This window comes from Bombus impatiens, unplaced genomic scaffold, assembly GCF_000188095.3.
Source record: "Bombus impatiens unplaced genomic scaffold, BIMP_2.2 scf_0190, whole genome shotgun sequence".
NCBI classification, from domain to species: Eukaryota; Metazoa; Arthropoda; class Insecta; order Hymenoptera; family Apidae; genus Bombus; species Bombus impatiens.
In genome coordinates, this window is record NT_176609.1 from 25,748 (window position 1) to 39,232 (window position 13,485).

The 13,485-nt window shown below is 32.5% G+C and overlaps 1 protein-coding gene across 1 annotated transcript; it reads left to right on the forward strand.

Moving 5' to 3' along the window:
• The first annotated feature begins 9,199 nt into the window (after positions 1-9,199).
• Positions 9,200-11,171, forward strand: LOC100744764 (larval cuticle protein LCP-17-like). Its single transcript, XM_003487639.4, has 2 exons — positions 9,200-9,318; positions 10,683-11,171. The coding sequence occupies exons 1-2, from the start codon at positions 9,307-9,309 to the stop codon at positions 11,055-11,057; spliced, it is 387 nt and encodes a 128-aa protein (XP_003487687.1). The 5' UTR covers positions 9,200-9,306; the 3' UTR covers positions 11,058-11,171.
• Positions 11,172-13,485: the final 2,314 nt, after the last annotated feature.

Below are 13,485 nucleotides of genomic sequence, written 5' to 3' on the forward strand. Positions count from 1 at the left end.
CGGTTGTATCGTTCTCCCTAGAAATCACATAGAATTGTACTTTAGAGATGTCGATATAATGGGACACACGTTGTATTAGGAATCAATCTCCAGACAGAAACTGCCCAGTAACGGCGTTTTGGATCTTTCTCGATGTCTCCAGCGAGCATATAACAAACAAATGCAGTCGTATAGCGAAAAAGATTTTCATCAGATATTCATTCGTGCGATCGCCTTGGAAAGTGATACATCGAGCAATTTACCGAGTGTCACAGCAATCGTATTTGTGTTTAAAAAATTATTCTACGCATAGTAAAGAGTTATCCCGTTGACCGTGGATTCGTTTGAACCCCGGAACATTGTTAATAGCGTTAATTAAATTCATTATTCGTAAAACCTATCAATCGTTAATCTCATTATTCGTTAAATTCATTATTCGTAAGACGTATTATTCGTTCCTCTTATTGTTCGTTAAACTTATTATTCTTTAATCTAATTATTAATTAAACTTATCGTTTGTTAATCTTATCATTTATTAAACTCATTATTCATAATATTTTGTTAAATCTTGTTTATTTGCGTAAATATATTCTCTGTTTCGTAAAACAACGGCTAATTCAAACGAAGAATCATTACGCGCCTTAAATCCTAATGATAACCCGACATATATATATATATATATATAGAAACAAGTTGCTGTGGATAAGAAACGATTCGAAACTCGTTCACAGAGCACAGAATCACCTAATTGCAGGCGTAACTGTTAATGTCGAGGACAATGGTGTTACAGTGTACTTACATATCTTCGCAACAAGTACCGATTTAATTTTCCAACGATTTAGTGTTTTATTGTAAATTGTTCGAAATTGTATAGAATCGTTAATGCATGTATGTAATATTTTCAAAAAATGTGAAATTTCCATTAAATACCTAATATATCTTTCTTTTTATTTCTCTTGATATTGTTTAAAATTCTTGTAACATATTATTTTCATTGGTAATTAAACTGACTGAATAACACATATCGCATATTTTTAGTGCAAATTGTCCTCAGGGATTGTATATATTTTTAAGCAAATGTAATTATATATTGCAACACCTTTCAAAAACCGTTCAGTACAAGGTCATTGAATATATTACAAGTTATTTCGTAAGAGAGCAGAAGTTATGCAAACATGCGGCAAATACTAATGCGGCCTTACATTATTCCAATTCCTTTAACCTTCAAATATTTCTAAATGTCATCAACGGAGTATTGAAATACAATTATACATAATATAATTATATTGATTCAATAGGAATCTGAATTTCTAAAATAAACGTGCAACTTTCTCTACGATCGATTCTTGTCAATATTTGAAAAATTAGTGACAATATTGAAATATCCTTTAGGAAAAATATAATTGGTTCCTATGTAACAAGTGTAATTCGCGACTCTGTACACCGTTAAATTTGTTTAATTCTAGTTATATAATTTTTTAGTACATTTAATATAAATAGGTTTTTAAGACTTGGGTAGCCGTTTTCTTTTCTTTTTACGATGATTGGATATTTAATTGATTTTTTATTGTCGCAATAAACAGATTGTAAATAATGTAGAGAAATAGAAGGAAAATGTTCACACATAGTAGCAGTTTGTTATGTAAATTTAATAAAAAACGTTTTTAGATATTTCTGTCCGTTGAACAGATACATATGTATACATGTATTTACATACGAATACGTTTTTACACGCACGCAGGATATTAATCTTGGTGTTAGAAGAATTGTATTAAAAAAAAAAACAATTTTGCTTAGATTATAGAACTTTGAAACTATAACTCTGACTACAAATATCATTATATTCGTTATAAACAATTAATATGATTTTTAAGCGTCATATATCAATTCCAATTAAAACAATTTATAAAGTAATGACCAAATTAACTACCTTGTTATACCGAATGAAGGTTTACATATAAAATTCATTAGTTCGTTAAGCTTATTACTTCTTTACATTTCTATTAAATGAACAAATTCTATATTTACACAATAAGATTTCCGTATATAGTTTGAAAAATGAACGTTAATGACACGACAATGCGTGGGTTTTGTTCTACGGAAATCTTTTGCTATTATTTGGTATCTTACAAAGATTCCCTTCTTCGTCTACCTTTTTCGGTAATATTTATTCTTAACAAGCCATACAGCAAAGTTGCAAATACTCCAGATGTCCTAAGAACGGTGATGGATGTACCATGGTATTTCAGAAATAAGAATACACGAAGAGACTTAAAAATGTCAACTGTGTCCGAACAAATAGTACTAAAAGATACAAAGAAAAGATAGAAAAGGACAACAATCAGCCAACAGCCGAAGGTTTTAATAAAATTAATAGAAGATGACTAAGCACGAAGCATTCCATGGATTTAATTATATCGGTATAGTGAAGATAAGCATAGTGAAGCAACAATCTTTGAATGTCACCCTATTGGGATTAGCTGAATTAGCGTGGTACCAAATTTTCAACCGATAAAAAAGGATTTACCGAACAAATAAGACAAATTTGTTCTTGTTAGTCCGGTAGCTGACTTCTTTCGTTCTTTCTACCTAATTCGTAAGCCTCTTTTTTTCTATAGCAATAGCGTATAAAACTAAAATGTGGCGCCAGAGGAAAAAGTAAACGGCCTTGACCGGCAATACATTTGACTCCATACAAAACTTTCCTATCCGAGCCTTATTATCATATCCTTTCTGGTCCTGTTTGAGAAGGAAAGAGGAAGAGAGAGATTTTCACTATTACTTACATATGCGTGTCTGTTTTGATTTTTTCCAAACGCTCTCCGTCTTACAGCGACGAAACATAGGAGAAGAAAAGTCTCAACAAATGCATAAACATTATTACAAACTTATGATGTTAATTAAAGAGATATGACTTGGCGTTCGTACTTTCTTTATGTATTAGCGTACAAAACGATTATCGACGTCAGATTCCATTCTCCTTGAAACCATTCAGCTTTTAACCGAAACATCATTTTTGGTATTGTTAGTAGCTTTAAAGATACTTACGTAATATCGATTTAGATGAAATAATTATTAATGGCTACTATATTAAAATAGAGGCTTGATATTTCGTACAATTTATTACATAAATCGACGAGAATAATAAAGAATAGAGAAAGAATAGGAACGATAAATATAATCGATTTTGATAAGCTTTATTTATCCGTGAAGACGCGACGAGATCGTAGGCGAAGAAACATATCCACAAGCACAGTAGTGTGTAGATCGTGATATCAATATATTTTATATCACAAATGCATTATAAAATATTTTATATCAAAAACATTTTGAATTTCTTATTTAATCAGTATCAACTCTTTAGATCTTATACTGAAAAAAAATCTGCTTTTTAAAGAAGAACGTTTATTATTTTTATAAAAATAATTTATTATACAAAAGTACTAAATAGTACTATATAATATCACTAATAAAAATGTTAAGAAATACATTTATTTAAGAAAGTATACAGCTAGCAACAATAAATATGTAAATATAACGGGAGATGAGCAATAGAGCAATATCTTCAGTAAGAGTACACATCGACATGTCCGCATATATCAGTTTCTACTTTTGGCTGAAATTGTTAATTACAGCGTATGAAACGGCATCCTTTCATTCATCACATCAATTCTTGCAGAAAATGTTTCACTTTTACTTTTAAGCATATAGTCGTAAACAGAGTCAGCAAAGTTGTGTTTGTATTTGTAAATTTACATGATTGCATCCTTCGGGAAACTCTGCATCAGGAGGAATTGATTCATAATTATTTAAGATTAAATATATGAACGAAAAAATCATAACTCAGAGCCTTAGGGTATCTTCTCTCTTCTATCCTCTCTTCTATCCTAAGAAAAATTCGGATAATTTAATAACTTATGTACTGTATATAAGTATTATATGCAACGAAAAGGAAAGATCGGCAATATTTTGAGCTAATATTTAGTTCCGATTGCCATCGATGGCTGAACGAAACAAAATTTGGTGAATGTCATAGGATGAGATAATAAAATTGAAATATAAAATTTTAGCTTCGGGAAATCATCACACAGGTCTCTGTATACAATAATACATCTGCGTGCAATGTTCGCCAATTAACATAATAATATGAGTATGCACGATGTATGTATACGGCTGAGAGATAAATGTATGTACGTACATTAGAACTCCGTTTATATGAACAAGTCGGGGGACAAGCAGGTTCATATAACGAAATCGTTCGTGTAATGGGAGTCCAGCTCTTTATATAGCTATTTATAGGAGTCGGCTATTTCTTCTCACCATCTATGATTGTTCGTTTACACAATAGGATCACGTTCATATAAAAGGAGTCCATGAAATATTTACTTTTAAATACATAATGATATTGCAAACCTGTATGAAATGTGAATCAGGGGAATGTGTACATAACGCGTGCTCCTATTGTTTACAACTTATTGTTAGACGTTCGACGATAGTTCATATAATAAGAAAATATATGTGCGGAAAAGACAACCAGCTTCTTTTAAAGAAAAGTATCGGTATTGGTTTCGGTTTGATAGATCACGGCCGACCGAAAATAGTGCAACGTCAACGTAACTAGCAATATAGCACATAGCGAAGATTAGCAGCGTTGTATAAGGATCGCATATCTTCGGAAAGCGTGAAACGATGCTCACTGTGTTTTATGGTTAAGTAAACGTTAGGGTGCAGTTAGATACAAAGAGTTTTGATTTAAGTAAGGGACTACAAGTAATTTAGTTGCGAATCTATGCTAGTCATTGGAAAAGGGCTCATTTCACAATGAAGTCACTAGTTTACAAATAATTGAAATGACCTTAAATTAACATCGGATCTTAAAATATGACAAAATAGGAATAATCGTATCACAACCTAATAATTTACTCCCTGATATGTTTTTACTTGTCTCAAACATGAAATATATCCAACGGACCTACTTTAAAAAATGTTAATGGGCAGTATTGGATTTTTAGATTACGTTGCATTAAGCAAATTAGTATAAATCCATATATTAATCGTAGACGATCGCTTATAGAATATTAAAAATTAATAAAATAGGATATTAATCATAGATGCATAAAGAAACCAATAACAATATATTGTGTGCAAAACTTGCAATAACAAATCCAAGATTAACTTTCAAACGTCGGATTACTAAGGAGAAGAAATAGAGTATTACACGTGAGAGAGATTAGCCGCAGTAACCAAGGAAGTATGGAAGTTCACCAGCAAGAGGAAATAAAAAAGAAAACAATAAAAAAAGCAGATTGTGAATTAATTAATTCTATGGAACACCTATTACACACGAGAATCTTAATATAAAAGAAGCCAGGTTTTGCAAATCAAGAAAATCTGACAGAGTGTCAATAACAAGGTGTAGTTCGCATTTTTCATGCGAATTTTGCTAATCGCACCAACACGTTTCTACAAATTGTAACAGATGCTATAAACGCCTGAAATACCTATAAAACTTACATCTTCAGGAAGATAGTGTATGTTAGAGATGGAACTCTTATGCGTGTACCTCTAACCAGTAATTTTCCTTCAGTTCACAATTACCAGAGAGTGGCGAGCAGGACAAAATCTGATTAATCATCAGTTCTATCAACTTTGACGCCGAAAACACAGTCTCTTGATCTTGGGTTTGCTGTTGATACGTACATGGACTGTCCGATCGACCGATAGAATCCCATCCCTTTTACATAGTATATCTTATTCTTACTCATACTCATTCTTTCGCATTGCAGAATTATTCTCACGGATCCTGGCTAACACTGTATGAAAGTTAGTCAATTAGGCTGAAACAAACCCTCTGTTTCACTAAGTTTCCTACGCTAGTTAGTACCAAACGAAACAGGAACACCTATTCGAAATACTCTATCTGAGCCAACCATCATTTACGGTATCTTACTGTAGAAAGTGGCAACTGTTTGAATGTTTGTTTAAACCAAACAGGAAGAAATCCAATTCAAGGAACTAATTAGTTTTCTGGACAAGGTGTGTGAAGACTTATTCCACAAATTTTTTACATGACATTAGGAAGATCGCTTGACAATTCATCGATTGTTTCGAGCCACAATGTATATGTATGTACATCACGATAGAAGCTAATCGGTGGACTAATGGTCAGCGGAGAATGTTTGGTACCGTATCAAAGCGTCACATGTCTAGCCTTGAAAAAAAACTTTCCAGTATCGTTTCAGATGTGCAATTGAATACACCCGAACGTAAACATAATGTAATTTAATGTCTATCATTATATAAAATAAATTGTTTGCTCTACAAAGCAATATCCAATCAATTTGTTATTCAATGAAAGCTTATTTGGCACAATGCTGAGCAAAATGTTATTTCAATTTTATTTTATATCATACGTGCAATTTTGCAAGTGAAATGTTTTATTTATTGGAAAACATTTCTAAAATAGTATTCAAAAATAACATTTTATTTGACCAATACTAAATACAGTAGGGTTCTAATTTACTGGGAAATATTTCATTTCTTTAATTTATTTTATTAGTTTATTTTACTATTTCCGAAAACATTAATGCAATGTGTGCATATCGTTCGAATTTTTTATTTAACACTGAAATTTGTAGCACAATTACTCCGATTCGACTATTCTTCTGTGGCCAACTCATGTAATCCGATAAATAGTTTTATAAATGTTTATTTATATAAAAGCTAATGAAATAAATACAACAACAAAGTAACTTTTAGAAATAAGGTAATGGTATATACAATGAGAGCCAATCTAAAACAACTGATTACCATATGTTGCGTTTCAAGGAACTCATCGGATAGATGCTATTTTATTTTTTTACATCTTATACTTTCTGCCGTATCAAGGTGATCTTCGGTTTCTTTTATAGCATGGTATATCTTTTATTACATTAGCCCATCGAACTGGACATTCTCTGCGAAAAAGTATTAACCTATTTATACCGAAAAACCATTAGTTTCACATATGACATAACTACAATTTGTCAAATTTAATGTGCGAATGACAGAAAAAGACGTAAAGCGCTATTCTTCGACTTTATCTTACATATTTTAAATTTAATAAATTAAGGTTAAAATATCTGTCAAAGTAATAATTATTCGGCATAAATATGTTAACACCTTTTTGTAGAGACTAATGGACCAACTGGACCGATTGATATTACAAAATATATACGGTGCCATTCAGAAAACTTCAGGTCACCTTGATATCACAGAAAGTAAAATAGCATCCATCCGATGAGTCCCTTGCAATCAACGTAATTCATTTTAATTCATAAAATTCATTAAAGTCATTTAAAACGATGAGAACAATAAATAACTAGTTACTTTAGACAGTAATTCTTATTGACACGCACTCTGTATGTACACCCAACCGAATTATAATAATTACAACTAAAAATGTTAACTTTGGTAGAAGCAACTTCTTAGTTTTAATACGTGAAAGTAAACATCCTCGTAATAAACTATGCTCGTTGAGTTGTTATGCTCACGATGCACAATGGCGAGCATATAAATAGGGATATTGGTCCGCCAATCCATACTACATTGTACCGAAGTTGCAGTTATTATGTCTGTTTTTCTCCTTGCACATATTTAAGAAACCTTAAACTCACCGTGGCATAAAGTTTTGATAATTGACTCAGTTTAATTGTTAAATTGTTGTAAAAAATACGAAACTTAAAATAAGGAATGAGTGTTCTAGTGTGCATTACTTGATTTTACTATAGTTCTCGTATAATAATATGGAAAACAGCGCATGATTTCATTTAGAAAACTCGATAGATTTCTTTTCCTTTTTATGAAAACCTCGATTTACATTGCCTTACGTTGCCCAACGTTTAGTGCAGATTAGTTTTATTGACATATTACCCAGAAATTATTTACTAAACTGAATTCTTCGATTGCATTGAACACTTTAGATAACGTGTATTAAATGAATAACTACTATTAACCAGTTAACTGCGGAATTCAGCGTTAGAAATCTCTCGTGGGGTGAATAAATGAAAACACGCGATGACGAGTACACACGTAAAATGCAGGGTAAATGCTCCTGTTATAAATTTTACGACAAAATTAAAGCAAGATGATGATGGCTTGTTGCGTGAAAACTATTTGAATTTTTTACACTTTTTTAAGCCACGAGGTTATTTTTACTCAAACTAAAAAAAGGTATACGGTCATCTCTACTAGAGATGAAAGAGGTATTCAAGAATGGGAAGGCTGTTACGTAACATTTCCAAGCATGACATCTGATATTTTTACGATCACCAATCAAAATTAAACATAGATATGTATGTAGTAGTGTTTTCGGTATATACATAGCAATAAAAATCAAATAGCATTCCAATACATGTTTTATAATCATATCTTATTATAATTGTATTCTTTTCATCTTGTTCACTCACTCATACACACAAATATATATATATATATATGTACATTATTGTATAATGTTAATAAAAATAATTAAATTAGAAACTTAAATTATAGAGAATATGCTTTACTTGACACTTTTGTCGTTATTACGTGAAAATATTTACCCGTACCTATTGTATTTTTCGAAATATGTATTTAATTAGAACGAGGCGCTCTATATAAATATAAATTTGTATGCGCGAGTCAGTGAACGAAGCGACAAAATTCAAAAAGACGTAATATATGCATTTGGAAAGTAAATATAGTTTCAAATTACATAATTATGAAATGCTTAAATTATATCCTATTCTACTTCGCTGATCAATCATTTTGTCTTATATCAATAATTATGGAGAATGTATGTTTATATTGCTCTAACATACATAACAATGCAAACCCATGCGATTTTAAAACGTACTATGCTATGTATACGGTAGAGCTAATAATAGTCAAAAGTTACATTAATATATGTATGTGTATGGTTATACAAGCAATCGATTTAGGCAACATGGAAATGTCAAACCAACGAATAAATTTTGCAGAGTTCTCTGCTTGTCTGATGGGTCATTTTTTTATATTCCTGTCTCTCTCTTTCTCTTCCGCTCTCTCTCTCTCTCTCTCTCTCTCACTCACTCACTCACTCACTCACTCTCTCTCTCTCTCTCTCTCCCTCTCTCCCTCTCTCTTTCTCTCTCCCTTTCGTTCATCCTCATCAACTGTAGCTTCTTCTTCTTCGAATAATATAATATTCGGCGAAAGCGATGTCCAAAGTTTCGTATAAAAGGGCATTCGTGTCACACAGAAACCACATTCGAAATCTCAATCTCTTCCATTGGATTCGCATCTGGTGACAACCAGCTATCTTTCAAAATGAAATTTCTCGTGAGTCTTCTTTTTCACATTTTTCTGACTGTATTAACCTTATCGCCTTTATTTTTATTCTATCAATTATTTAAACTTCTTACATTTGTATAACTTTAGAAACACGCTATATTCTTCGTTGCATTTTCTATGAAAATGATTTCACAAACAAAATAATATATATTGTAGAATATGTATATATGCAATAGAATATATATTTTATATAAATAAATTTATATTAAACACCACTGAAAAATACAAAAGTATATACGATAGTAACTTTTGCGAAAATGATATCTTCTCTCTACGCATATTTTGGGAATTAAAACATTTCCGATATTAAACATCGAAGCTAACGATTCCGATATAATAATTAAATATTGAACCCATTTTGTAAAAAACTACACTATTATTTCAAACTTTACAATACATAAATCTTATAATATACATATATAACTATACTTTATATATTACCTGCTTTTTATTTGAAATATTCATATTTTACTTCCTCCCGTATACATATTCGATCCATTTTGTTTTGGAACGGTTTTTAACGAATTTTCCATCTTACAAAGTCAGTATATCGTTTGTTATGTAATTATTATAGTGAACTATATAACTTTTGGTGATATATTTATTTGCAAACAGAAACATTTACTGTACGTATTTGTGAGTTTTCATAATTTACTTAAACATAGAAGTGCATTTTAAAGGATGACTTTAACATTTTCAAGTTCAAACAAAATTTATATACATTAGGTACAAAGACCTGTCTCATAGTATGTTTAAATTTGTATTATTGGGTCAATATTATTGCTGGAAATGCAACCTTATATTTTCATCTCCACATCTTGCAGTCAATTTAATATTAAATCATTGACGTCCATCCTCGTGTTGCATATAGTAACATTATTTCTATCGTCATTATAAAACACAGTAAACTCGCTTTCATCAGTTCGTAGAACCTTTGTCCATTGATCAAATGTTTACTTACTATGCTTCTGGCTTTTAGCAAACGTCAAGCGTCGTTGTTCAAGCCTTTACGGTGTTCTTGTTGCTTCATTATCCAGAGTTATTCATCTTATTAAAATCGTTTTACAATGTTTATTATCACAGAAGGATTTGCTATAAACGCTTAAACATTGTTAACTTTTCTTTGCCCCATTTTAAATATTAAATAATTTATATATAATTTCATTTAAAAATACAGTAAATAGTTAACGTAAATATATAGATGATTTTTTCTATCAAATTTGATGTAAATATCCATCTAAATATGTATTAATGTTTAAGTACATAATATAATATTGTATCTACAAATTGATGAGAATAATATTATGTTTATAATTGACATATTGATAAAAGATATGAAACTTTTGTTTTAGGTAGTGATCTCTGTTGCTATGTTGGCTATGGCTTCGGCTGATGTGGCTGAGCATCAACCAGTTATCGTTAAACAATCTCAAGATATTTCGCCTGACGGATCCTACTCTTATTCCTACGAAACAGATAATGGAATTTATCATTCTGAAAGTGGAACTCCAGTGGTGACAGATGCAAGGAGCGCACCCGTTGTTGTTACCCAAGGAGAGTATCAATATACATCCCCCGATGGTACACCAATTAAGGTGACATATGTTGCCGATCATAACGGATTCCAACCACAGGGCGAACACATTCCAGCTATTTCTCCATTGATTCAAAGGGCTCTTGAATATATCAGAACGCATCCACCACAAGCCGACCAGCCTAACCTATAAATTCACGTTCCGCTTCCTTTACCAACTTCCTCCACGTCGCCAAATGAGATTACATTTTGTACATAACAAGTGCACGATAATAAACATTTATTGAAAATTCTTATGATAAAGACATTACTCCTTATCGTTCTTTGCTTTAAATACATATACATATAACAAGAATTACGTGTATAACGTACATATAACTAGAACACGTATACAATTTTAAATTAAAGTAGAGAAACACTCGATAACACAAGTGCGAGTTGTTACACGTTACACACTTCTGCATAATTAGGCTCCAAATGAAATTAGCCGTCATTGTACTAGAACAACACTTGCTAATGTAGAATGAATAATAAAAAAAGTATCTTGAATTTGAAATTGCTGTAGATAAAATACTTTTCCAACAATTACGTTTCACGTTCATACGTTACCTACGTATTCTATATTTATAAAAGTTCATTTTTATTTATTCATACGTCATCGTTCTAAAACGAAAAATAGATTTTAGAAAACTCAACAGATCTAGTATAATTTCCTTGCTTTTCTATATCACTCTTAATCGTTTCATTATAAAGTAGATATTACTATAGTAGCACAACGTCAAACGCTCGCTATATTCTAAAGCTTAAAATTCCGACAATTGTTGGCAAACTCTCGTCAATAGCGATGCGCAAGAGCGAACGCAGCATTTCTGCTGCGCGGTATCCTTGTCCTCGCCGCAGTGATGGCAGAGTCCCGTCACCTGCGTCATCCGAAAGGTAAGCGGGTTCCCATCAGTTCTCCCAGCTCAGAAGTATCGTCTCCATCACTCGGTAGCCCGTACCACCCGCTTTGCCAACTAGCTGGGATCGCTACGGCCCTCTGGTTTCCCGGACGTCCAGGACCGCCCGCCTGGCAGGATCAACTCCCGATCCTGGACCCCTTAGGTGCTCGTAGACCTGAGTACTAGAGTCCGAAGCTCGAACGGAAGCAACGCTGCCAGATCAGTTGCCGTTGCATAGGACACCGTCCGGTATCCCCTCGTATCCCCGTCTTATGCACGCTTCTCAGCAAGAGGAGACTGCGACGGCTCGCCACCAGATCACCAGCAGTTCACACCGGGTCATCGTACGATGGGACCGGACGACACTCTCGTTCCAAGCTCAAAACGCGGCGCGAACGTTCGTTGACTGTTGTTCATCGCCTCCACTCGGTCCAGACCCAGGACCCACGTTACAGGAAGCCACCCTGGTCGCGTCGTAGAGTTCCCTCTCCGAGAGTTCCCTCTACAACTAGCAAGGGAACGTCCTCAACCCGAAAATTCAGAAAATTATGAAACTTCAGAGATATGTATAACGCGATTTCGTTTGCCGCCCAGATCCTTTTCAAGGGAGTAAAATTGACAGCTGCAAACTCAACTATTTGTAGTAGATAGAATTAACTAGTAGTAGATAGAAAAAGAGTTTCAGGGCAAAAGTTATTTCCTTTAACGGGAACTGTTGGTTGGCAAAGGATTTATTAAGCGTTTATATAATTAGAACAAAAATTTATGAACGAAACTATAAATAATCTGTTTTAATTCATTTTTTCACGGAAATCTTAACCGATGGTTTAAATAATTATGAAACGACATACTTCTTTTTAACACAAATACAGGCTTTATCGTATTGGTGAATTATGTTCCTCGTAAATCGAAGAACTTTTGAATCTTGTGTATTATATAAATATTTCTTTTTATAACTTTTCCTAATTATGTGAACAATTCATAAATCTTTTATCAAATTACAGTCCTAATTAAGAGATGTAACTTTTGCCTCAAAACCTTTTCTGTCTCTCTGTCTCTGTCTGTCTGTCTGTCTCTCTCTCTCTCTCTCTCTCTCTCTCATATTTTGCGCTTTATAACAAAATCGAAAAATAGCTAAATTTTCAGAGACCAATTTTACTCTCTTAGAGGGAGTTTGAGCAACAAACGAAATCGCGTTATAGTATATTCGTATCTATATATGTTTTACACGTCCCCAAGATTTCATAATTTTCTAAATTTACGAGTTGGGGATGTTCTTTTGTAAGTTTCTATCGACGTGTGTACGAAAAATAGCATGTTCTTTTTGTTTTGCGAATACGAGCACATTTCAATTTGTCTCAAAATTGAAGTCCATTTCATCGTTTCCACCGGTAACCAGCATTTGAGATTAACCACGATACCGAGCATGTTCACTACAAACAGCGGTATATTTCGGATATTGCGGCGAAAAGTTGCACGTTTTATCCATCTTGCAAAGATTCGAATGAGAACAATATGGAGACGAAAATTTTTAAAAATTTCAACATGAAGTTCAACTATTATTAAAAAGAAAATAGGAGATTTAGCAGCACTGGCGTTTAAAGATCTTATCTCGAAAGTATTTATTCAATTTTATAGTAATATCGCTAATTAAATAAATTAGTTTATGTTTATTTATAT